This window comes from Oncorhynchus clarkii, chromosome 22 (genome assembly GCF_045791955.1).
Source record: "Oncorhynchus clarkii lewisi isolate Uvic-CL-2024 chromosome 22, UVic_Ocla_1.0, whole genome shotgun sequence".
Taxonomy (NCBI): Eukaryota; Metazoa; Chordata; class Actinopteri; order Salmoniformes; family Salmonidae; genus Oncorhynchus; species Oncorhynchus clarkii.
Window position 1 is genome coordinate 30,593,340 of NC_092168.1, and position 27,806 is coordinate 30,621,145.

The following is a 27,806-nucleotide window of genomic DNA, read 5'->3' on the forward strand; positions in this document are numbered from 1 at the left end:
GCCCCCGCACATTGACTCTGTACAGGTACCCCCTGTATATAGCCTCGCTATTGTTATTTTACTGCTGCTCTTAATTATTTGTTACTTTTATTTCTTATTTTTGTAGGTATTTTCCTTAAAACTGCATTGTTGGTTAAGGGCTTGTAAATAAGCATTTCACTGTTGTATTCGGCTCATGTGACAAATACAATTTGATTTGATTTGATTCTATGTAATCGGTTACTCCCCGACCCTGCCACTTAACTATCAGTTACTCTGTCCCAGCCACACCCCAGACAAAGACACACCCCCTAAAGTTGGGTCCATGTACAGACAAAAGAATACATGAGAAGATTGGAGCTGCAGCAGAGGAGAAGGCAACATGAGAATATAGCCATCGCACATCATACCACATGATACACATAGCTAGTTAACACCAGAAACATCATCACCTTCATCATTACTACTTTTATTATTTTATTCTCCCTATTCAATAGAAAAGTTTAAAACTCCAGTTTTGTAATTCAGAACTCTGTTCCCATGATGTCATACCTGTGGATTCTCCTGCTGGGCAGTTTGGTGATTGGAGCCAAGACACAAGGTAAGCACTTTAACATCCACTAATGTACTTTGGTAAGCACTTTTACAACTAGTTTTATGGTGCTTTATGTTTCTGTTTCTACTTGAGATAAGTCGGTTAAAGGCCCAATGCAGCCGTTTTATCTCAATATCAAATCATTTCTGGGTAACAATTAAGTACCTTTCTGTGATAGTTTTCAATTAAACATTTAAAAAATGGTTTCTTAGCCATGAGCAATTTCTCAAGCAAGAATTTAGCTAGGACTGTCTGAGAGTGGTCTGAGTGGGGAGGGGGAAACTGAAAACTAGCTGTTATAGGCAGAGGTTTGGAACTCTCTTTATTAGATGTGTATTAACTATTAACTGGTGATGTCACCAGGCAGGCCAAAATGCCATCCCACCAAAACAGGCCAAAATTTCAGCCAATCTTTTAAAAAAGCTCTTAGGGGAGAGTGGGGTAAGTTGAGCCACCCTTGTTTCTAGGAAAGCATACACAAAATTGATCATTTGACAAAATATTTAAGACGAGGTCCATATGGAAAAAGTGGCAAGCAATTTAGCTCCAAAAAAAGATTTTCACCAAGTCAAATTAATTTATTGTGTTGGAGGTTTCATGATGCTTGTTTCTAAAACAAAGTAGATCATTTAAAGATTGTTCTATAAATCAGTTGGGGTCTATAAGCTTCAAAATCAGGTCCTAAACCTAGCATGAAAATGCATCCTTGTAGCTATGTTGTCTAATATAGTCAAAATGTTTGCCTTTGGGGTAAGTTGAGCCAATGGCCATGGGGTAAAATGAGCCAATGGATGAGCCAAAGACAAGTTGAGCAAATTAAAGTATTTTCTTCCCAGGCATAATGCAAAGCATTATCTCTAAGTATCAAAAGAAAAAGTATAAATCATTTCAAATTCCATATATTTCATGTCTTTAAAATATACGGATGGCCAGGGGATCACTCCAACAATCAGATATCATTTACAAACTATGCATTTGTGTTTAGTGAGTCTGCCAGGTCAGAGGCAGTAGGGATGACCATGTGTTATCTTGCGTGAATTGGACCATTTCCCTGTCCTGCTAAGCATTCACCATGCAATGAGTACTTTTGGGTGTCAGGTCAAATGTATGGAGCAAAAAGTACATTATTTTCTTTGGGAATGTAGTGAAGTTAAAGTAAAAGTTGTCAAAAATATAAATAGTAAATTAAAGTAAAGATATCCCCAAAACAAGACTTATGTAGTACTTTAAAGTATTTTTTACTTAAGTACTTTAGACCACTGAATTCTAATTATATGTTGATATCTTTGTTAGAAAGAATACTATATTTCCCTTGACGGAGTGACGCTGAATGTAAAAGAGGGCTCAACTTTTTATTTAACCTTTAGGCAAGTCAGTTAAGAACATATTCTTATTTGCAATGACGGCCTAGGAACAGTAGGTTAACTGCCTTGTTCAGGGGCAGAACGACAGATTTTTACCTTGTCAGCTGGGAGGATTTGATCTAGCAACCTTTTGGTTACTGGCCCAACACTCTAACCACTAGGCTACCTTCCTCCTCAAAATTACCCTACTCTCCCCTACACTAAAAGGGCGTTATCATAACGTTCACAATTTCACAGTATTATTCCAACCTCATAGTGTGGAAATACACACTGAGTGTACAAAACATTAGGAACACCTGCTCATTCCATGACATAGACTGACCAGGTGAATACAGGTGAAAGCCATGATCCCTTATTGATGTCACTTGTTAAATCCACTTCAGTTAGTGTAGATGAAGGGGCAGAGACATGTTAAAGAAGGACTTTTAAGCCTTGAGACAATTGAGACATGGATTGTGTATGTTTGCCAGTCAGAGGGTGAATGGGCAAGACAAAATATTTAAGTGCCTTTGAACGAGGTATGTGCTAGGCGCACCGGTTTGAGTGTGTCAAGAACTGCAACGTTGATGGGCTTTTCATGCTCAACAGTTTCCCGTGTGTATCAAGAATGGTCCACCACCCAAAGGACATCCAGCCAACTTGACACAACTGTGGGAAGCATTGGAGTCAACATGGGCTGGCATCCCTGTCGAACCCTTCCGACACCTTATAGAGCATGCCCTGAAAAATTGAGGCTGCTCTGATGGCAAAAGGGGTGCAACCAAATATTAGGAAGGTGTTACTAAGGTTTTGTACACTCAGTGTATATAAAACACAGGAAAATCACGTTTTGGAATTCACTTTGTCTTTAAGTACAATCCTTTCACACCTGCTACTTCTAGGACATCCTGTCTGTCTATCTGTACCTGAGGTCTGAAATGTAGAATTAAAAAAAAAAAATTATAAACCCGCTCTGATTTATCATTATATTATGTCAAATGTTATTTACCAAGAAATGATGCTGGTGTGTTCTACTGTATATATAGATAGTCCTATAGGTTGTGGCCTACTGCATGTGTCTATTCATAAGCGTGTGGACACTGGTAGAAATGTGTTTAATAAAACATTTTGTGACAACTGCTGATGTAAAAAGGGCTTTATAAGATACATTTGATTGAGTCTCTTAAGGGTGTGTCCTACTGGACATGTTATGTGGGGTGTGGACCATGTGAATTTGTACTGTCTAGCTGTGTCCATGCTCTTTCTTTCTTTCTTTCTTTCTTTCTTTCTTTCTTTCTTTCTTTCTTTCTTTCTTTCTACTCCTATACTGTCTGTGTCTGTCTCTTCTCTTTCCCTCGCTTTCTCTCTCTTCCCCCCGCTCTCTGTTTTTTTTCTCTCTCTCACCAGTAGGCCGTTGTGTTTTCCTCTGAACAGCCTCAAGTCCACAACTAGCAGGGACACAGGCATCTGGCTTGAAGAATGATTAACTAATACCAGTATTGGTCACAATCTGTTGATTTACGAGTTATTAGTCTCACCTGGCTTTAGTCATGTTGGTGAATGTTGTGACATAATAGTTGTTGTTGTTAAGTGTTGTTTTCCACAGAGAGAGGCCTCAATCTCTGAGGGTTGTCAGGGAGAGTTGAGATATGCAAAAAAAAAAAAAAAAAAAACATTTCCAATTCACACATGCTATTAATTAACACACACATGTACATGTGTGAAATAGTACAAATATAAGCACCCATTACATGATTATTAATATTATTCTTGGCTGCCACACCCACCCCTTGGTAGACTCTGCCTGGGATCTGAAGCCAGTTCATTAAAGGTTCAGTGCAGCCATTTTATCTCAATATCAAATCATTTCTGGGTAACAATTAAGTACCTTACTGTGATTGTTTTCAATTAAAATGGAAAAAAATAGCAATTTCTCAAGCAATAATTTTGGTTGGACTGACTGGGAGTTGTCTGAGTGGGGAGAGGAAAACTGTTATTGGCAGAGAGGTTTGGAACTATCTTTCTTATCGGTCTATTAACAAATTTACTCCATGGTGATGTCACCATCGAAGGCCAAAATCCATCCCACCAAAAAAGGCAAACATTTCAGGCGGTCAAACAGCACTTACACTAAAAGGGCATTATCATCATTTTCACAATTTCACAGGCAAATTTACATTCAATGATGAGACCGCCCATTTCCAAATGACAGAGGCAAATGCAGCACATTGCAATGCTCGCAGTTCTACCTCCAGTTACTGCAGGTGCATTTGAGCCCCGCGCTCAACAATGCCTGCCGAAGCTGGTAAATAGCAAATTTACAAATACATTTAAAAATGTTAAACATTAAGACACGATCACTAAAAGTAACTCATCAAGGTGAGATTAAGTAAAACTCCTATAGGCCTATGTTTATATTATTAAACCAAATTATTTTTAGGATTATTTTTATTTCCCCGGACTTACTTTAATTGTGTAAATTTGAATATAGGAAATTACATATACTCAATAATATTGTGTCTAAATGGTTGCCTTTTTAAAGTAGATTCAACACATCATTTTTTTACAGTGTACTGAGAATGTGTCAGTACACATGTGTTGTTTCCCGCCATTTTGCTACATCCCATCCCCTTCTTTGATCATCAGCTGATTATCAGCTGTTACCATTTTGCTACATCCCATCCCCTTCTTTGATCATCAGCTGATTATCAGCTGTTACCATTTTGCTACATCCCATCCCCTTCTTTGATCATCAGCTGATTATCAGCTGTTACCATTTTGCTACATCCCATCCCCTTCTTTGATCATCAGCTGATTATCAGCTGTTGTCAAACACACATGGATCTGAAAATACTATTATCTTCCTCAATATTGTGCAGCGAATTTTACTAGATAAAAGGGTGAAATTAGTATGACATCTTGGCATTTAAAGCATACTCAATTTTTAAAATGTCACATACTATAAAACGTTCCGTTTTTACATGCCAAAAATGGCTTCTATTTAGAACGCAGGTATGGATATTCCTACATAGACATGTCCTACATTCCTACATGTCTTCATGTAAAGACAGGAGCAGCAGTAACTATTCTAGATCAGTGGTTCCGTAGAATTTTCTAGATCAGTAGTTCTGTGAACCACCTGGATTCTACTGTGAACCTCCAGATAATCTAAACAACTGGTACATATGAAACGGCACGCTATTCCCCACAGTGCATTATCCTGTTGTCCATTGTGCTCTGTCTGGCCAAAAGTAACGTGTTATTCTACAGGGAGAAACAACAACATGGGTCTACGCCGCCACACAATAGAAATACCTGACAATACATTGTTCCAACTCAGGGTTTCCCAAACTTGGTCCTGGGGCACGTTTTGGTTTTTACCCAAGGACTACACAGCTGATTCAAATAACCAACTCATCATCAAGCTTTGTTTATTATAAATCAGCTGTGTAGTGCTAGGGCAACAAAAAAACCTGCATCCTTGGCCCCATGCAAGACCAAGTTTGGGAACCCCTGTTCTAACTCACCTGAACATTACCTGTCAATCACCTCACGCATTGGCAAGGTTACCCACACAATTACTCATTAACTCTCACAGCTTATTGTACAGTATAGATTCCATACAAGCTCTAACAGTCTCATGTCAGAATTAGACGTTCATCCATGTTTCTCAAATGTCCAATTTTGAAGTTGTTCCAAACAAAGTGTTTAAGGTTAAGTTTAGGCATTAACTCAGAATTCTTAAGGTTAGGCATTAACTCAGAATTCTTAAGGTTAGGCATTAACTCAAAATTCTTAAGTTTAGGCATTAACTCAGAATTCTTAAGTTTAGGCATTAACTCAGAATTCTTAAGTTTAGGCATTAACTCAGAATTCTTAAGTTTAGGCATTAACTCAGAATTCTTAAGTTTAGGCATTAACTCAGAATTCTTAAGTTTAGGCATTAACTCTGAATTCTTAAGGTTAGGCATTAACTCTGAATTCTTAAGGTTAGGCATTAACTCTGAATTCTTAAGGTTAGGCATTAACTCAGAATTCTTAAGTTTAGGCATTAACTCAAAATTCTTAAGTTTAGACATTAACTCAGAATTCTTAAGTTTAGGCATTAACTATGAATTCTTAAGGTTAGGCATTCACTATGAATTCTTAAGGTTTGGCATTAACTCAGAATTCTTAAGGTTAGGCATTAACTCAGAATTCTTAAATTTAGGCATTAACTCAGAATTCTTAAATTTAGGCATTAACTATGAATTCTTAAGGTTAGGCATTAACTCAGAATTCTTAAGTTTAGGCATTAACTCAGAATTCTTAAATTTAGGCATTAACTATGAATTCTTAAGTTTAGGCATTAACTATGAATTCTTAAGGTTAGGCATTCACTATGAATTCTTAAGGTTAGGCATTAACTCTGAATGGTTATGTGTTAAGGTTTTGGGTAAGCTTAAAACCAAAATATAAAAAATGACTTTCTCTTGCTGAATTTGAACATGCAACCCTTGGAGGCAGATGCAAAACTGAAACCTACTTGAAGGTAATAGAGCTCACTGTTGCTCCTATTGGCCGGTTTCCAAGTCATCTCCCGACGTCCTCAGACATGAATAGATGTCGAATACTGACTTGTGTCACAGGTGAACTGCCTGAGATTGCTTGAATCTGCACTGTGTGTGTAAATGGAGCCCATGTTGTGTATTCTCTTTAGGTTCCTATGACAATGACAAGTTACAGTATATTACAGTCTGTTACTGTATATTACAGTCTGTTACAGTATATTACAGTCTGTTACTGAATGTCAGAGTCAGAACTGCCCATGTAGTTAAACTCCTTGAGTTGTAGTTTGCCCTGCTTTTATTACAGCACTGTGTAGGAGAGGGTCTGCTCTCTCTCTCATTCTCTTGACTCTGTGTGTTTGTGTGAATGTGTGTGTGTGTGTGTGTGTGTGGGGGGGGGGTTAGGGTTAGGGGGGGGGGGGGGGGGTGTAACTCTGCCAATATCAGCCAGCCTCTTATAGTTCCTATAGGTAAAGCCCTCGCTCTGTAATGTTGTGGAGCCTCCAAACACAAACATTCTGTTATCTTCTCTTCCCTAGGTTGTCTATTTAACACACACAGTATATAGGAAGGAGGCTGTCTATTTAACACACACATGGAATATAGGTGGGAGGCTGTCTATTTAACACACACATGGAATATAATGTGTGTGTTAAATAGACAGCCTCCCTCCTATATTCCATGTGTGTGTTAAATAGACAGCCTCCCTCCTATATTCCATGTGTGCTAAATAGACAGCCTCCCTCCTAGTATATTGTTTTACCCTAATTCTGACTAAAACTTCACACATCATTAATAATAATTTTATGATTCTAATCAATTTCATACAATTATATAGTTTCAGGGTGGAATATTCTAATCATTAATTTAAGCATATAAATTACATTATCAATCCACCCTTAATGACTAAATAATACACACTGAGACATCAAACACTAGATGGAAACATAAATGGTGTACAAGAATAATCCAAACCAATACATGTACATTCAATATTCATCCGTGACTGTTATAGGCATATATCCAATTATAACTCTTCCTGTTAGGATTTTTATTACAATCTTCATAAAAAACAGTCTAAACATTAAAAATAGTCTCATCCAACATTGGCTCCTCGTAGTTAAAAGAAACGGAGTCTTCTCCTAGGCCTAGAGGCTTGTATTCGTCATCCCACTGGCCGGAGCTTGGAATCGGTCCGTATCTTACCATCTGTTGCGTCACTGACCTCTCCAGAGTCCTGGTGATCAAACCTCTCACACATGGGACCAAATAACATCCACACAGAACCAAAACACTCATACAGGTGAAAGTTGCCCACAACACAGTGATTATGACATTTTTCCATTTCCCAAACATACTGTCAAACCACTTTGTTAGAGAATTATCCAGCCCAGAGTTCTCTGCTAATTTGTGAGCTAATGTGGTTAAACCAGCCAGGGCCTTGGTCACTGATCCGTCTGGAGCTGTGTTATCGAGGATGAAAGTACAACATTCTGATCCGAATATCCCACACACCCCACCCTTATCAGCCAGTAACATATCCAATGCTATTCTATTCTGCCATACCATCAAACTAGTAGCAGCTGTTTGATCTGCTAACCCTTTTATCGCATCTCTAGTATAGTTGGTGAAACGCTGTTGGTTATAGTAGATATAATTTATCCAATCTACATTTTTATTGAGGGTTGACCACCAGAAGATGCTTTATTCCAATCCAGCCCATATCTGATTCCTAGCTTTGAACTCATCAGGCACCCCCCTTGGAACCCCAATGCTATTGATGTAAACTCTATTGTCAAAGGACCCTGAAGGAGCACTCCTTCTTTCTCTTCTACTTGGCACTAGGTCTTTGTGTTGGATAAGGGTGAAGGGCATGCCTAACTGCACTAGTGCACAAATACCGGTCCAATTTGTAGGCAGGTTAGGCCACAGCTTCATACCTCCACACCCCCATCAAACATCCGCTCTAGGCCTTTTTATCTTACTAAAGTCCTCGGAACTCAACCACCCAGTCAGGTCCCTCATTGTCTTGTCGGTTGTAACGTTCTCTGTCCTATTGCATGTTCTTACTTCCCCTACATCCCACCCATGTGTGATGTATCGAGCCATACAATAGTAATTTCCTCCTGTAACTGTGAAAGGGGGAAGTCTGGATGTAATGGGCACATGGGGATACAGATAATACAGATCAATGCAACTGTCATTGTCTGGCTTCCCTGCCTTCATGAACAGCTTTACCATACAGGCCGTTCCCCTGGGTGAATCAATTCCATCAAGTGGAAACGGGATGGTTGTCAACTGAGGTTTAGCTGTGGCACAGGCTTAACATTCTTCTTTAGCTACTGATCTGGCTGTATACTGAATCCATTCCAACCATAGGTTGGAATCCCCATAACCAGTTTCCACCTCAATCACTTCCTTCAGATCTTTCATCTGAACTATCCGCACTGGTCCCTGTCTCTATACGACTCCACGGGTAATGTCCGTTTCGTCAGGGGTACTGCTGGTATTCTGGATGGCTGTAGAACTATCGCCAGCTCTATCCTCCGTTACCCGGAATGGTACCGTAGTGTCAACCGAAACCTGGTCAAAACCAACATACCATAACCCTAGGTCCTTTTCTTTACGTTTTTAATGGTAATTCGTACCTTTATGCAATACTTCCCTTGCTCCAGGTTACAATCAAAAACCCTCACCTTCACTATACTCCATCTTCTTCCATACTGGGTATGTGGATTTATATAACCCTCTCTCTCGGTGTGAGCTATGAACTGTTATCACTGCCCCATATGACTGCAATGCACACACACACACACACACACACACACACACACACACACACACACACACACACACACACACACACACACACACACACACACACACACACACACACACACACACACTAGAGTAGTCCTGCCATCTGAAAGTCGACGCCTGTCTGAGTATTTATTGATGATGTTATAAAATGTGATGTGGGACACCATACCTGTTGCCTGCTAAAGGAAAAGTATGTTCCTCTCTCCAGAAGACCCTGCTGCTGAGCCAGAAACAAAGGAAGCAGAAGAAGCAGCAGAGCCCGAGGCAGAAGCAGAGGAAGTAGCCGCAGAGGAGGCCCCAGCAGCTGAGGAGGCTCCGACAGGAGAAGTGGAGGAGGCTGCAGAAGAGGAGGAGGCTGCAGAAGAGGGGGAGGCTGCAGAAGAGGAGGCTGCAAGTTCTGAGGTTGCTCCGACTACAGACCAAGAGGCTGCAAGTTCTGAGGTTGCTCCGACTACAGACCAAGAGGCTGCAGCTGCAGAAGAGGAGGCTCCGGCTACAAAGGATGAGGCTGCAACTGCAGAAGGAGAGGCTTCGACAGAGGACACAGAAGTAGTAGAAGAACCAGCAGTGGAAGTAGAGGTGGCCCCTGAAGCTGAGACAGAACCAGGTGAGCCACACGCACACGCACACACACACACACACACACACACACACACACACACACACACACACACACACACACACACACACACACACACACACACACACACACACACACAGTTGTTAATGGTTATTGTTGTGTTTCAAGCGGAGGCTGCAGAACCAGAAGCAGAGGAGCCTGCTGTAGAAGAGGAAGCTGCAGGTCAGACACCCCTTATAACTACAGTACATTCATGGCCTTTGCATGTATGTTAAGTGTATGTGACCCGTTTCCATTCATTTAGCTGTATGGTAGTGTTGTGTATGAACGAGTTCTTGCATCCGTTTGTCCTTACTTTTGGGAATCTAAAGTGGAGGGGCTGGAGGTTCAGGTGAAGTCGGTGGGGACAGTCAATTTAGTTTGCCTTCTGAGGACTCTGACTGACAGAGTCAACAGCCTGCCACAGCAACAGATCCTGACATTCTAGCCAATTACCTTTTAGAGTTCCCACAGGACAATGTAGAAGTTCAATTATAGGCAAAATGTATGTTGGAATGCAAGGCCAAAGTGTCCTGAAAGAAGTCTTAAACTGTTGAACTCAAACTGTATATCCAAATATATTGATACTGTGATTCTGCCAGTGTGTAGGCCTCAATGCACTCTCCTCTAACAGTGTAAATTAAAATGAATTGATATTAGTTTTCTCCTTCAAAATACACATGCTGGTGTACACACTCACTCCCATCCCTCTCTGTGTAGTTCTTACTTTATTATGAAATGTGTGTTTAATGCCTAGATTCACTCCAGACCGTGGAAGATCGACTTCATGGCTCACTTCACATTTAAAGATCATTTACGATTGAACTGGCATAATGAGCTCAGCCGCCCCCACATTCCCATGTTCACAGAGACTGCATACACGGAAGACGCTGCAATGCAGTCGAACATGGGAACATAGCCTTTAAAGGGCGGCTGAACTCACAGTTTTTGCCTGGGCTTGCTCCTAGGTTTTCTGCTGCTGATTAAAAATGTGATTTGCGTAATGGGGTGTGGTTCGATGTGGGTGTGGGTGTGCTATGATCGCTATATCGTACCCTGGAAGTTATTGTTGTTTGTCCCTCTTGAATCCTCGCAGCAACAACATAGCCACAACCACTTCACCCTCAAAATAGTTTATTAAATGAAGATACACTATATATACAAAAGTATGTGGACACCCCTTAAAATGAGTAGATTCGGCTATTTCAGTCACACCCGTTGCTGACAGGTGTATCTGGAGTGGTGTAAAGCTTGTCGCTATTGAACTCTGGAGCAGTGGAAATGCATTCTCTGGAGTGATGAATCACGCTTCACCATCTGGCAGTCCGACGGATGAATCTGGGTTTGGCGGATGCCAGGAGCACGCTACCTGTCTGAATGCATAGTGACAACTGTAAAGTTTGATGGAGGAGGAATAATGGTCCATACAGAAGTGGTTTGTTGAGATCAGTGTGAAAGAACTTAACTGGCCTGCACAGAGCCCTGATCTCAATCCCATCGATCACCTTTGGGATGAATTGGAACACCGACTGCGAGACAGGCCTAATCGCCCAACATCAGTGCCCAACCTCACTAACACTCTTGTGGCTGAATGGAAGCAAGTCCCCTGCAGCAATATCCAGTGGAAAGCTTTCCCAGAAGAGTGGAGACTGTTATAGCAGCAAAGGGGGACCAACTCTATATTAATGCCCATGATTTTGGAATGAGATGTTCGATGAGCAGGGTTCCATATACTTTTGGTCATGTAGTGTAAATCAATAAATCTGTAATACATTTTGATGTTTCTGTCGGGGAGGTCTTAGTCGTGAAATTTTACGTTGTGCTAAGGTGTTTTGTGCAGTATTTCTGAAGTACTTTTTTTTTTGCATGAAAACGAGTCAGCTGCTGCGGTGCTAAGCTAACTCACCATTGCTTAGAAACATGCTGTTAGTACGGACTGATTTCTGAGAATAGGTCTACAACTTCATCAGCAAGCTGTTAAACTATCCTTAATAAAGGACAACCTACACACTGTTTAACAGTGCCCAAAATCAACAGCTAGCTAAGTTCCATTTTTGTCAATGAAGCAGGCACATTCAGCAAGCAGGCTACGTTAGCTAAATCAGCTGTGTGCTTCGGTGCTGTTTTGTTTTTACAATTGCTCACTATCTATTACTATCTAGTTGGCAGTGTTTCATAGGGAATCATGCTACAGAACAGGTTGTGATTGGACACAAGACTCTCGCAAATAGGTTTTGAATTTTGGAATAATGACAATTGGCATTTGGGATGCAAGTGTGCACTGTCTAAATTCTCATTTTGCCCAAAACAGTGTGCAGATTCGAGTGATCACTGTCATATCAGCAAGTGGCCACTCGATAAAGGGCTTAGGGACCAAGTGTCCTTTCAACATAACAATGGCAACGTGTTTTCTTATGTAAACAAGTCTGAGGCGCTGCATAATGGACAGGTCTGTCTCGATGTCTGTAGGTTCTGCTATTATTAGAAAGAGTTCAATCAGCGCAGCTGTTTCTCTGTGCATGACAATTCTCCCCAGGCGTTACCATCCCCGTGTTAGTGGGCATCGTTGAAATCAAAACCCAACCCTCAAATATCCAATGTATCTCAGAACGTAACAGATTCCCTAAATCTCTTAAATCTCGGTTTTGGAAGATACTGACTTTATGACCAGAATTATGCTATTTACACTTTGTGTAAATATAGGATGTTTCCAACCAGTTAAGATGTTTTTCGAGTTCAGCTGCCCATTAGAAGGTGCATAGCCGAAAGGGCCGATCAGATTAAATCCCGACCTAAATCACAGTTTAGATCTGTTGTCTGTGAGTGATAAGAGTGATGGGTTAAAATAGTATTACTGTAATAAGTATCACATTTGCCAATGATGTCCTCTCAGTATAGTCATGGTATCTGATAAAGGTCTGTTTGTTTCTCAGAGTCGGAAGCGGCGCCTGCACCAGAAGACGGAGGTAAAACACGTCAACACATTCACACCCCTCCTACCTCTAAACCCCTGATCTATTAACCATCACCTCTCACCTGCACACATTTACAGTTAGACATTGACATCTGAGTGGTGTTCATTAGGCTCAAAACACAAAACACTTGAAATGGAAAAATGTAAATATATAGCTCAGGTAGTACCTGCTCTGTTTTCAACGCGTTTTCCCCAGTATACTGAACAAACAACTCTGCATCTCAGACAGTCATCAATCAACCTGCATGTGCTGCTTATATTCATCTGTGTTTATGGCTGTTTCTGTGTGTCTGTTTCCATTGCAGGTGAACTAGATCTGTCTGAAGCTGTTGAACCAGGTAAGGATGGTTTACTTACTGTGGTACTGTCAATACCAAAAATAGCAGTATTCCCCTCTGCATTTATAAGACTGCAGATTTCTGATGAGACAGTAAAGATGGTTTACTATAGAACTAGTAGAAAAAAACAGTTACTGTGTTTCAGAAGCTCTGTTATCAGACTTTCGTGAGGTGGCATTTATTAATGTTAGGTAATCCAGCTCACCTTCCACTGCTGCAGTTACAGCTAGGCCTACAACATTGGAGTCACAGATACCACTAGTCTGTGCAGTCTAGTCTGTGTAGTGCTACTGTAGTCCTCTGTGTTTAGCTTGGCCATTATTGCAGCAGTCCTATCTGTACTGACATCCATTCCAGGGCAGCGCTCTTTGTTCTCATCCTCAGTGGACATTCCACCTGTTCTCTTCAGTTCTGGATGTTGTTCTTTACCATAATGACTGCCACAGCCGGGTTCTGTCAACAATCAGAATAGATACACCCGCGAGGTGTGACCATGCTACAGAGTAGGGTACTCCCCTTACTCCAATGCAATTAGCCTAGCTTTAGCGTCATCCTAAGCAAACTACTGACACGAGTTTTCAGCAGCCTCACATATCGTTATTAACATAATTGACTGTTACAACAAATTATTTGCATGATACTTATTCTGCCTTTCTAATTTGTTAACCGGCCTGCTAACACTGACAGTAAAGCTAGTAAAGCTGTCGTATTATACTTTCTTCACTGTTTGTTAGATTTTTTGCAAGTTAGCTGACGTTAGCTGGCTGGCTAGCGAGAGAAGTTAATCTCAATCTAATTTGCTAGTCTTAGACATGTCACGTAACTACTTCCAGCCTTTGCCTGCCCTTGGAACGGTCTAGGTACAGTATATAGAAAAAATTATTATTTTTGGCTTGCCTAAATGTCAACTTGTCGGAAACCAGCTGAAGAGACAACCCTACTATTGCTCAAACAAAACGGTACCCAACATCTTTTCGCATCTTTTCGGTTAGTTAGCTAATTGAATAAAGTCAATGTCAATAGGCTCTTAATGGCTGATAATCATGACGTGCATTCCATTTTTACGTTTAGAATGAAAGTGTTTTTTAGGTATAATGTAGTTTGTTGATTAAGACAACAAAGTATTTAAAAAATGACCAACCAGACTTGATACATATGAATTAATTAAGCAGGGTTTATTAAAAATAGACATTTACAAACAAATAGAAGAACATGTTTCAGTATTATACAATACGCTATAAAAAAAGATGGCTGTAGATGACAAAAAGGCTTTCGACCGTCTTGAATGGCCTTTTCTATTAAAAACGATGTAAACTTTCAACTTACCAGCTGAAATAATTAATTTAATACAAATATAATATACAGTGGGGCAAAAAAGTATTTAGTCAGCCACCAATTGTGGCTGACTAAAAAGCTGAGAGAGGCCTGTAATTTTCATCATAGGTCCACTTCAACTATGACAGACAAAATGAGAAAAAAAAATCCAGAAAATCACATTGTAGGATTTTTAATGAATTTATTTGCAATTGAAAACTCAATACCCCCCTTGGTAAAAATATTTTCAGAATACACTAAAATCTCAGGATATAAAACGTGGAAAATGTTATAATGGCAAAATAATAACTCACGGCGCAAGTCCTAATCCAGGCACTTGTCCTCTACCTTCTGGACTACTGCAACTCGCTCTTGGCTGTTGTAAACCCCTGCAACTTATCCAGAATGCACAACCTGCCTGGTTTTCAACCTTCCCAAGTTCTCTCATGTCACCCCGCTCCTCCACACACTCAATTGGCTTCCAGTCGAAGCTCGCATCCTCTACAAGACTATGGTGCTTACCTATGGAACAGCAAGAGGAATTGCCTTTCCCTACCTTCAGGCTATGCTCAAACTCTACACCCCAACCCGAGCACTCCGTTCTGCCACCTCAGGTCTCTTGGCTCCCCCACCCCTACAAAAGAGCAGCTCCCGCTCAGCCCAATCTAACCACTTCTCTGTCCTGGCACCTGGCAATGGTGGAACCAGCTTCCCCCTGAAGCTAGGACAGCATATCTTCCAAACAGTATCTTAGTCCTCCTCACTTTGACCCCCCCCCCCCAAAAAAAAAACAAGCCGAACCAGCATTTGCACATGAACCGACCCCCTCCCCCTTTCTCTGACTCTACTGATAGCTACTTTGAGGAAAAATTGCCTTTCTATTCCTGTGATATGTGGTTGTCCCACCTAGCTATCTGAAGATGAATGCCATAACTAAGTAACGCTGGATAAGAACATATTCTACATGACTCAAATGTAAAAAGTACAGAAAGTGTAAAACTAACAATAATCCATGCCTTCTGGGAATGATTTAGTACAAAAGTTATCGGCAGAGTTAGAAAGTTGGCTGTCATAAGTATTACAGTGTAAATGTGCTTTTAATCTGTCTGCTTATTTCAAGACGTCATATGTGACTCACCACCTGGATTTGATATTATGTAGCAACATTTGAAATTGTGTTTTTTACATTGGATAAAAGGAGAGACTCAGAGCTACAAAATTATATATCATACACTGAATTTGAGGAACAATGGGAAAGTAATTCTGCTTTTAAAGTTGATAAACTTGTAAACTCACTTTTGAGAAAATGGCCTTTGAATATTTTGGTATCTAGTGAAGAGCTCTTTGTCTACACCCATTCAGCATCGTTCACATCCTCTTAAGCTTTAGCCCTCCCATCTCGTTTTGCTCTTGGAGCGTTCAGAGCGCACACTAGATGCTCTGGCCAATGATTTGTTTACCACTGGATAACATGAAAACAGCCTAACCAGCCAGTCAGTCATTCAGCCAGCCAGCCTCTCACTCATGCTTTGCTGACACTGGCCATATTCAACGGGTGTTGTACCCTTTAGCTTAAGACTAGCTAGGTAAACAATGAACCTAGCTAGGTAAACTATGTGTAAGATCACACACATGTAACGATAACAAGCCAGCCACCTAACTTTACTTAGTTAAACATCAATGAACATAATGCCAAATCATGTTGTTACTACTCTGCTAGGAGCTAACCAACCATTTTCAATGTTAGCTAGCTAACATTAGGCTCTAACTAGCAAAGCATACGGCTCTGGGATACAAATAATATAATAATAATAATGTAATCCTGAGACAGGTGTTTTCACCATCTTTAGCTATCATATTCTAATTCCACTAATTTTAAAACTCAGTCCTCCAGAAAGTGGAGAGCAACACTTATGCAGCTCCACTACACAATACGTTTTTTTTTTAACCAACTCAACTGACCAGCTCAAATAGACAGAAGCCTTCTATATGGCTGACTAATCCAAACTCCGAACTCGGCAGGTCCAGCCCACTCATTATCTCAGCCAATCATGGCTAGTGGGAAGGCTTGTAAATTTAACAATTTTATTCGTATTTACAGATGGCATGTGTCACGAACTGGAGAGAGAGAGAGAGAGAGAGAGAGAGAGAGTTAAAACAACTGAAGGACAAGAGTCTCTGTTCTTCTTCCTGTCTCACCTCTCTTCGATCCTCCCTGACAACCCCTGTCTCACCTCTCCTCCCCCTTCCTTTACAGAAGCTGAGCCTGAAGCACAAGAGGAGAGTGAGCCCACAAAGGAGACACCCATGGGAGGGAAGAGCCGCCGAGGGGGCTCAGTTGGTTAGTATCTTATACTGGTGGTGGTGGCTACAACATATACAATATGTAACCAACCAGGCTAGAATAGTTAGCTACGACACATACAATATGCAAATAGCCAGGCTAAAAGAGCTGGCTAAAGCACAGTATAGAACCAGGCAGGCTAGAAGAGTTAGCTACAACACATACAGTATGCAACCAGCCAGGCTAAAAGAGCTAGTTAATGCACAATATAGAACCAGGCAGGCTAGAAGAGATGGCTAAAGCACAATATAGAACCAGGCAGGCTAGAAGAGCTGGCTAAAGCACAATATAGAACCAGGCAGGCTAGAAGAGCTGGCTAAAGCACAGTATGGAACCAGGCAGGCTAGAAGAGCTGGCTAAAGCACAATATAGAACCAGGCAGGCTCGAAGAGCTGGCTAAAGCACAATATAGAACCAGGCAGGCTAGAAGAGCTGGCTAAAGCACAATATAGAACCAGGCAGGCTAGAAGAGCTGGCTAAAGCACAATATAGAACCAGGCAGGCTAGAAGAGCTGGCTAAAGCACAATATAGAACCAGGCAGGCTAGAAGAGCTGGCTAAAGCACAGTATGGAACCAGACACATGTCTGTTAATTGAAACTTGAACTTGATCTACTCAATGTGAACATTCCTACATCATTATGCTGTGTCCTGTTGAATACACTCTGATGTGCAGCTACATATGGAGTCTATTAAAATATATTAAAAGCTCAGGACTCAGGACTCATATGACCAATAAAGTGACTAATATACAGTAATGAATGAGTCACTTGCTCCAGTCATTAATGGCTCATAGTCACTACTATCCATATGCAAATATAAATGTTAGTTAAGTTTGTGTGTTTGCTGTAGATCTGGTCCTCTCCGAACCGGTTAGAGCAGAAACTCTATAGTAGTACTAGCCTCAGAGCATCAACTACATTACAGACACTCCTTCCAGACCATACCACAGAAGCAGAACGCAAGAGCCTTGCTTCCCTTAATGATATATATATATATATATATATATATTTTTTAACCTTTACTAGGCAAGTCAGTTAAAAGGTAAGGCACAAGGGGGTGTGGTATATGGCCAATATACCACGGCTAAGGGCTGTTCTTATGCACAACGCAACGCGGAGTGCCTGGATACAGACCTTAGCTGTGGTATATTGGCCATATACCACACCCCCTTGTGCCTTATTGCTATTATAAACTAATTACCAACATAATTAGAGCAGAAAAATGTAAATGTTTTGTAATTTATACCACAGCTGTCAGCCAATCAGCATTCAGGGCTCAAACCACCCAGTTCATAATATGTGAATTATTGTGGATGTGTTAGTGTGTGTGTGTTTTATTTGTGTGTGTGTTATGTTAATAATTGTGTGTTTCTTTCTATTCTCTTCTGAACAGGCACAGCGGAAGCTCAAGGTAAGTCCTTCTCCCTCCCTCTCTGTCTTTTTCCATACTGTGGAATGGTTTTTAGTTTCCATACTGTGGAATGGTTTTTAGTTTCCATACTGTGGAATGGTTTTTAGTTTCCATACTGTGATAGCGGGGATCAGTGATGGGGGCTAAGTGTTTTACCTGTCCCTTCTTGTCTCAGAGGGTTCTCTCAGACACTACTGAGCACGTGCAGACAGTGTGCATGGGGGAATGTGTAGTTTCTATAGTACCTGCCTAAACCGCCCACATGCGAACGTTCCTCTCAAACATAACTGTCACCGTGCAGTTTATTACTGTGTAATGAAATTCCGAAAATCTGGAAATCAGCATTTGTCCTACCACTTTTAAAAGGGGGAGATCCAACTCTTTAAAAAAATTATAGGCCAATCTCAAAGCTGTCACCCCTGGTGAAAATACTTGAAACCCTTGTGAGTGAACAGCTAAAAGAGTCTATTTTATCAAAGTACCAATCGGGCTTCAGGAAGAAGCATAACACAATTACAGCAGCCATGAAGGTTTTAAATTATATCACTGAAGCCCTTGACAAAAAACAGCACTGTGTCTCACTTTTTATTGATCTCTCTGGCTTTTGATACAGTTGATCATGCTATACTAAGGCAGAGATTGTCGAGTGTAGGCCTTTCAGAGCATGCAGTTACATGGTTTGCTAACTATCTGTCTAATAGAACTCAGTGCACTCAATTTGATGGGCTTATGTCTGTTAAATTGTCTGTCTTTAATGGTGTGCCCCAAGGCTCTGTACTTGGTCCTCTCTTATTCACTATTTAAATAAATGATTTAGACAAAATTGTCCAGAAATCGCAACTTCATTTTTATGCTGATGATACTGTTATTTACTGTTGTAACTCGTCTCTTACAAAAGCTTTCCAGAACTAGCAAACTGCTTTTTATACTGTTCAACATACCTTGTGTCAATTGAAGCTTATCCTCAATACTGACAAAACTAAACTAATGGTGTTTTCTAAAGCAAGAAATAGACCTCTGAACCTTTTACCTATTACTACCTGTCAGGGCAAGGAGATTGAGGTTGTAACCTCATATAAATATCTTGGAATTTTAATTGATGACGGCCTCTCTTTAGAATTGCATATTCAACAACTTACAAAAAAATTGAAGCTGAAATTGGGATTTTATTTTAGGAATAAGGCCTGTTTTTCTTTTGAAGCCAGAAGGAGGCTAGTATCAGCTACATTTATGCCTTTACTAGACAATGGGGATATTTTATATATGAATGCTTCCGCTCAGTGTTTGAGATCAATTGACACCCTTTACCATGGCACTTTGAGATGTATTTTAAACTGCAAAACCCTTACGCACCACTACACTTTGTATACCAGGGTTGGCTGGCCTTCTCTAGTAACTTCTAGGCTCAGGCACTGGTATACTTTTATTTACAAAGCCATTTTGGGTTTACTACCTTTTTATTTGGGCATTTTTATTGTTCAGAAATGTGGTGGGTACTCTCTTCGTTCGCTGGATTTTATCCTGCTAACTGTTCCAAATGTCCGAACTGAATTTGGTAAAAGGGCTTTTATGTATTCTGCGCCATCGTCTTGGAACACCTTAGAAAATACTTTTGAACTGGAAGAACTTGTCCCGATTGGTGTTTTTAAATCACTGATGAATGATCTTGAGACTGATTCCCTGACCTGTCAATGTTTTTAATTGGCTGTTTTTGATTTTGTTATACTCTTGTGAATTCTATGGTTTTACTAGATTATGTACTTGTAGGTTTTCATGTTGTTTGTCTGTAATAATTTTTGTAACGACTTGGTGCTGCCTATCTTGGCCAGCACGCTCTTGAAAAATAGATTTTGAATCTCAATGAGCGCTTCCTGGTTAAATAAAGGTTTAAACTTCTTGGTGACAGGGGGCAGTATTTTCAAGTCCGGATGAAATGCTTGCCCAAATTCAACTGCCTGCTACTCATCCCCAGAAGATAAGATATGCATATAATTAATACTGTTTGATAATAACTGTTTGAATAACTGTTTGAATCATGTCTGTGAGTATAACAGAACCTATTTAGCAGGCGAAACCCCGAGGACAAACCATTCAGATTTTTTTTTGAGGTCACTCTCTTTTCAATGGGTTTTCATTGGGAATCCAGATTTCTAAGGGACCTTCTTCCAGTTCCTACCGCTTCCACTGGATGTCACCAGTCTTTAGAAATTGGTTGAGGTTTTTCCTTTGTGTAATGAAGAAATACGGCCATCTTGAACTAGGGTCACTTGAAGTGTAGAGGCGCGTGACCAGAAAGCTAGCTACGGTTTGTTTTCCTCCTGTATTGAAGACAGATCATCCCGTCTTCAATTGTATCAATTATTTACCTTGAAAATACCTAAAGTTATATTACAAAAGTAGTTTGAAATGTTTTGGCAAAGTTTACAGGTAACTTAGTCATGTTTCGCAAATTGGAACCAGTGTTTTTCTGGATCAAACGCGCCAAATAAATGGACATTTTGGATATATATTGACGGAATTAAACAAACATTTGTGATGTTGATGGGACATATTGGAGTGCCAACAAAAGAAGCTTGTCAAAGGTAAGGCATGAATTATATTTTTATTTCTGCGTTTTGTGTCGCCTGCAGGGTTGAAATATGCTTTTCTCTTTTTGTTTACGGAGGTGCTATCCTCAGATAATAGCATCGTTTGCTTTCGCTGAAAAGCCTTTTTGAAATCTGACATATTGGCTGGATTCACAACAAGTGTAGTTTTAATTTGCTATCTTGCATGTGTGATTTAATGAAAGTTTGATTTTTATAGTAATTTATTTGAATTTGGCGCTCTGCATTTTCCCTGGCTTTTGTCCAGGTGGGACGCTAGCGTCCCACATATCTCAGAAAGGTTCAATTTTAATTAAAAATAATAATAATTCTGATAGCTATAACTACAGCAAACAACAGAACTCAAATTTCAAATTGTACTATACGCTCTTTCATCATCTTACTCCTTCCTATCTTATCTTACTATCTGTTTCTTTCTCTCTCTCTCTCTGTCTCTCTCCTCTCTCTCTCATTCTTTCTTTCTCTCTTTCTCTCTTTCTTTCTTTCGCTTTCTCTCTCTCATTCTTTCTTTCTCTCTCTTTCTCTCTTTCTTTCTTTCACTTTCTATCTCTTTCTCTCTCTCTGTGTCTCTCTCCTCTCTCTCTCATTCTTTCTTTCTCTCTTTCTCTCTTTCTTTCTTTTGCTTTCTCTCTCTCATTCTTTCTCTTTCTCTCTTTCTCTCTTAAACACATTAAAATGAAGAGAAACCCCCTCGCACTGTACTCTCAAAGTATCCCTTGTTTACTGTACTAACGTGGGACATCTGACAGTGGTGGAAAGGCAGAAAAGTTAAGTGATAGTTAGCAAGTGAAGTGTGCGGGGGGTTCCATTCATTTACAGTTTTTCTCAATTGCTAAAACACTATTTCTGAAACCTTGCTCCATTTCCTGAAAACATTAAACACAAAACCTCATCTTCAAGCACTATTTACATAACCTCTGACTCCTCTTGCAAAATGAAACATTCGCCTCAAAACAGTTTTACCTGTGTTCAAAATCAAACACTGCTCTCAAATCATAAACAAAGTGATCAAAATGATATACACTCTCAACCAGTCAGTAAACAATACACCGAAAAATATAAAACACATTGTTCAGAACATACAATTCTCAGGGAGAAGTACATTTTTAATCTAAAAAAATATTCATATTTTTCCGTCATTGTCTTTTGATGAATGAAAACATGTTCTATCATAGTAGCTCAAAATTGATCAGAAATTACTACTCTGCTTTGCTCTTTGCAATTTTGTTATTCCTCCTCCTTGTACCTCTATTTTTTTTTACAATACTTTACCCTGCATCTCACAAACTTGTCCTTTGTCTCTGTGATACTTTAATTCTTGTTCTTTGTTGATATGAACTGCAACCAGTCAAAATCTATTGAGCAGTCAGTACTGTTAATAAATGGAAAGCACAATGTTCAGGGCCATACAATTCATCCATTGTACAGCATACAGCCTACAATGCACTGTACTACAGTATCCATTCTCAGACTTTCTCCTTCCCACCTTCAACAACCTGTTTGCTCTCTGAACTGGCTTATATTGGTTGTGTCGAATCATTTCAAACAGGTTAAATCAATTTTGAGTGGTTGTGTTCAATCAATGACATATGTTCTCTATTTGTATTTGATTGTTGCCACTTGTGTTTACCAGTATGGATGACATGTGCATTAGAGTGCAGAATGTGTTTTGAGAATGAGAATGTGTTTAGAGTTTTGCTGAAAAGTCTAAGTGAGATCTGCAAATTGTGTTTTATCATGTGAAATGGTTTAAGGTATTGACAACAGACTGCATAATTAGCTAAATGAGTCCAGGCAACTGAGAACTTTGTTCAGCCAATGGGTTTTAGTGTTTTAGCAATTGAGAAAAACTGTAAACTATGGTTGTTATTTCTTGTGTCTAGTGACTCTGTTGTGATGGCATTCCGCTCTGTCGTATTGTCTTACTGTATGTGGGAAGAGTTCGATTGACGCAGTGACAGCGTTAAGAACTGGATGTGTTGACAGAGTTAGTAGTTGTACCTGCTGACAGTTGTGTGGAGGGTAGTGTACTGACTGTAATTATTGGATTAATACTCTCTGGCGTTTTAGACACGCATTATAATGCACACACATACAACCTCGCCACATTTCACAAGGAACGCCACTGCTCTGGACACAAGCAGAGCCCTACAGTGTATGAACAGTATGTCTGGATGCAACATACTGTTTGTCTGAATGTAACAGCATCACACTGCACTACCTGATATGAAATAAATCTGCTGTGAAAATACTGTACAGAAGCACCTAATAGAACCACGCAACAAGCTGCATTAAAGGCACCGTTATAACCAGTGTACTGTTGTCTCTATAGGGGCTAGCTCTGGCTCGGTTGTGAGCATTCTGTGTGCTATCGGCGTGGCGATCGTTGGAGCTGCCACCGGATACTTCGCCTATCAGAAGAAGAAGCTCTGTTTCAAGAACAGTGGAGGTGAGATACCATCAACTACATAATGTACAGTCTGTTAATGTAGCTACATTCACCACTAGAGAGAGAGAGAGATAAATTAATTCCCTGTCTCTCCATCAGGGGATGTAGTGAGTGGCCCTAAGGAGAAGGCTGAGACCCAGTCCGATCCCCAGGGTACGTAGTACGTAATGTCTTTAATAAATCAAACTAATAAAACACTATTCTGCGGTGTGGTGTTGTGTTTGTCTGGTGTTGTGTTTGTCCGGTGTTGTGATTGTCCGGTGTTAATCCAGCATGTCCTTTTCTGGTTGCAGTTCTCAGCAATTTGCTGACTAATTCATCCTAGATCATCTGAGATTCCACTGGAAAAGAACCAGGACCAGCGGCAGAGTTTCCCACAACGCACACACACACACACACACACACACACACGCATACACTCAAACACAGATTTGTCTCAATCTTTAGGCCTTGAACTGATATAGCTGTAAAACTGTGAGATAGTTGTGTGGGGTTATGAACCTTCAGTACCACGTTAGAGTATGAGACCAATCAGTAGTATCTCTGTGTCTTCTAATGATCACATTTGTAATCTGTTTAAAGGGGTGACATTTTCTGTCCACTAAACCGCACCGAAACAATGTAGGCCTATTTCTACTAATACTAGTACTGGGATGTACTGTACTGTAGCTCAGAACCTCATTCTATGTTGTCTATGAGAAGGCAGCGCAATTTATATGGATCTATCGTAAACAATGTGTATAGGCACAGCTCATGATTATTATTTCCTAGGTTATTTTGGATAAAATGGCTCCTCTATTTGAAATGGTACCTTTGTTTGTTGTTGGTTTCTTGATTTAGCCTGGTCCCATGTTGATTGTGCTGTAGCCAACTCTTTTAGCCTGGTCCCATAATGAATGTAGCCAACTCTTCTATCATTGTCAAGCCATACACATTTGGGGTAACAATTAAGGAACTCCGAGATGAGTTGGCTAAAGCAGCAACAGACCGGACCACCTGGCTAGTAGTGTTGTTCAGGAAGCTGTATGAGAGCTGGCAAGTGGAAGCTGTATGAGAGCTGGCAAAGAGGACAGAAGATGTCGCCCCTGTTGTGTGTTTGCTTGGTATTTTTGGGGGCTTGGAGACCTTTACCGGCGGGTTGTCTAAAATGTAACAATGAATGTGAACATTTATCAAATCAAATCAGAATTTATTTGTTGCATGCAAAGGGTTGCAGATATAATTGCAGGGTACTGCTCTGTAGATGGTTCACCTGGCAGGCCTGATCACGATTCTATCTCACTACTAGTGCCAGTCTGAAATGGCTCCCTGTTCCCTCTATAATGGAATTCTTTTGGAGCCCTGCTATGAAAGGAATAGGGTGCCATTTTGGACATAGTGGGGGGGGGGGGGGGGGGGTAAAGTAGTGACCCGCCGGACACTTCAATCCAGCCCGTGAGACATACCCCCTTTTCTCCCCAATTTCATGGTATCCAATTGGTAGTTACAGTCCTGTCCCATTGCTGCAACTCCCGTACGGACTCGGGAGAGGTGAAGGTCGAGAGCCATGCGTCATCCGAAACACGACCCAGCCAAGCCGCACTGCTTCTTGACACAATGCCCGCTTAACCCGGAAGCCAGCCGCACCAATGTGTCAGAGGAAACACCATACACCTGGCGACTGTGTCATGCGCCCGGCCCGCCACAGGAGTTGTTAGAGCACAATGGGACAAGGAAATCTCGGCCTGCCAAACCCTCTCCTAACCCGGACAACGCTGGGCCAATTGTACACCGCCTCATGGGTCTCCCAGTCACGGCCAGCTGTGACACAGCCTGGGATCAAACCCGGGTCTGTAGTGATGCCTCAAGCACTGCAATGCAGGAGGCCCCCAAATTGATTTTAACAAACAATTGGTCCCCCAATTGTTGAATTTCAAAATCCCGATGTGGCCCTCGAGCAATTAAGGTTTGCCCACCCCTGCTCTAGACTTAGGCAGGACTGTCACACACTTCACCATGGAGACTGTCAGGGGTCTCCAACGCCCGTCCTGGAGAGCTACTGGGTGAACTGTGCTGTTAATGCAGGTCTGGAACAAAAGCCTGCACACCCAGCAGCTCTCCAAGATCACAATTGGAGAACCCAGTACCTGCGTCACACTATAGGGCCGACCCGAACAGTACTGTGCTGGCCATCATATTTTCTTTTCATATTGTCCTTTCCAACAAGGCTCCAGCAACTGTGGTGGATGCGTAACCAGGCCAGCCCAGTACAGCTTCACAGTCGAAGACTTAAACTTCAGAGAAGCACTTTCTGATTAGCTTGGTCCCATGATCTGTGTGTCCTTTAGCCAACTAACTGCTCTGAATATCACTGTCTTGACAAGGCCTCTTTTGGGGAAGCACTTTACCAATCTGATCATGTTTTGAGTAATGATGATACAAGTTGGTATACAGAATACTACGGTCTTCTATTTAAGAAATCTGTCTTTATCTTGTGTTTGAGAATTGTGTGATTTTAATCTTTTAGCACTTATTTGTTTTGCTTTGAATAATGTTGGAGACCTGAATAAAGGAGCTGTTAAGGGGGAACTATGTGTCATGTGCCTGTTGTGTGTGAAGGGTGTTGCAAAGTCTGGTTCAAACCCAGTCAGTAACATATGGATCAGTGCTATTTGAGACACAGCTGCCTGTATGAATCAGACATGACCAGGACAGCTTGATATGTCAGGTATTCATCATCAGAGGGCGGACACACACACACACACACACACACACACACACACACACACACACACACACACACACACACACACACACACACACACACACACACACACACACACACACACACACACACACGGTTGTAGTGATTGATAGTGACAGATACATAAAGCAAGGCCTGGAGCATCAGGTGCATTACTACAGGTATATGTGGGAACCTGCGCTGAATAACTTCTCACCTTACGGGTGCATATCATCATCATATCATCCATAAGCATTCACCAGCTAATTAGATCAGGAAGTGCACACTGGCATAATTGGTGTTTTGTAATATTTGATTTTAAGTCAAACAGACAACAAACTTGTGATCATGGAATGCAGAAACAAATATGTTTATTGGTGTCACGACAGACTAATAAACTTTAGTAGTTCAAGGCAAGACAGGTGTTGGTAATAAATATTGAATATCGAGGATATTGTATTAATTGGGCCAATTCATGAATGAATTAGAGCTGAAATGTCAGAATGTGTTGTTGGCTAGACTCACAGCCATCTTAATATATATTATTCAAATGTATTTATGTGTATTGTATGTATGAATATTTGTAGTCAACTATCCTAACCTATCAACTGTAATCCTTCCTTTGCACATGGCATTGACCTTGGTGCTGGAGGAATTTTCTGCAGCAGAACTGACAAGATTCCCTATTCCACATGATAAATAAGTGTGTCTGTCTATGAAGGAGTGCCAAACAGTTCACTGGTCTTGACGATAATGATTCACTTGGTATTATCAATCGAGGAGGGGGATAATTTGGTTTTAAAAGCATTTGCCTTGTTCACACTGCAGGCCTTAACAATCAATTTATTTTTTATGTGTTTTGGAATACTGACGGTCCAAACAGCAATTTACAAGTGACAAAATCAGATTTATGTGTGTTCAGACAGCAATCATTTGCTGATATTGCTATGCTAGTTGTCATAGTAATGATGGGTGGTGGTGCTCGTGCTTTCTATCACTCAGAAGTCATGTAAAAAGTTAAGGTTGGTAACAGCAATGCCTGCCATGGATGTTTTTCAGTTGCTTTGAGTGTTCGGCTGAACCCTTTTTGGTTCCAGGGAGAACCCTTTTGGGTTTCATGTAGAAAGGGTTCTACATGGAAAGGGAAAGGGTTCTACATGGAACCCAAAAAGGTTCTACCTAGAACCAAAAAGGGTTCTTCAAAGGGTTCTCCTATAGGGACAGCAAAATAACAATTTTAGGTTCTAGATACACGACATGACCAAAAGTATGTGGACACCTGTTCATTGAACATCTCATTCCAAAATCATGGGCATTAATATGGAGTTGGTCCCCCCTTTGCTATAACAGCCTCCACTCTTCTGGGGAGGCTTTCCACTAAATGTTGGAAACATTGCTGCAGGGACTTGCTTCCATTCAGCCACAAGAGCATTAGTGAGGTCGGGCACTGATGCTGGGTGATTAGGCCTGGCTTGCAGTCAGCTTTCCAATTTATCCCAAAGGTGTTCGCTGGGGTTGAGATCAGAGCTCTGTGCATGCCAGTCAAGTTTTTCCACACCGATCTCGACAAACCATTTCTGTAGAACCCTTTTTTTGTGTTCATGGGCATTGTAATGCTGAAACAGGAAAGGGCCTTCCCCAAACTGTTGCCACAAAGTTGAAAGCACCTAATCTTCTAGAATGCTGTAGCATTAAGATTTCCTTTCACCCAGTGTTTAATTTGAGTCACCTCTCAGTTTTGGAC

At 40.8% G+C, this 27,806-nt stretch overlaps 1 protein-coding gene across 4 annotated transcripts; it reads left to right on the top strand.

Moving 5' to 3' along the window:
• The first annotated feature begins 355 nt into the window (after window positions 1-355).
• On the top strand, window positions 356-24,729 carry LOC139380756 (MARCKS-related protein 1-A-like). 4 transcript variants are annotated; one of them, XM_071123757.1, is made up of 11 exons: window positions 356-580; window positions 9,493-9,686; window positions 9,726-9,891; window positions 10,033-10,086; window positions 12,837-12,869; window positions 13,183-13,215; window positions 16,787-16,870; window positions 18,268-18,285; window positions 23,224-23,340; window positions 23,440-23,493; window positions 23,634-24,729. In XM_071123757.1, the coding sequence occupies exons 1-11, from the start codon at window positions 520-522 to the stop codon at window positions 23,663-23,665; spliced, it is 846 nt and encodes a 281-aa protein (XP_070979858.1). In that variant the 5' UTR covers window positions 356-519; the 3' UTR covers window positions 23,666-24,729. The 4 variants fall into 4 exon arrangements, with proteins under 4 accessions (XP_070979858.1, XP_070979856.1, XP_070979855.1 ...); XM_071123755.1 differs by having other exon boundaries at window positions 9,493-9,891; window positions 23,440-23,500; XM_071123754.1 differs by having other exon boundaries at window positions 9,493-9,891.
• The last annotated feature ends 3,077 nt before the right edge of the window (window positions 24,730-27,806 follow it).

Excerpts from the sequence above, each read along its gene's own strand:
- LOC139380756 (XM_071123754.1), top strand. The coding sequence starts at position 520 with ATGATGTCATACCTGTGGATTCTCCTGCTGGGCAGTTTGGTGATTGGA. Across the intron at positions 13,216-16,786 it reads GTCTGAAGCTGTTGAACCAG|AAGCTGAGCCTGAAGCACAA; the intron begins GTAAGGATGGTT and ends CTTCCTTTACAG. Across the intron at positions 23,494-23,633 it reads GACCCAGTCCGATCCCCAGG|TTCTCAGCAATTTGCTGACT; the intron begins GTACGTAGTACG and ends TTCTGGTTGCAG.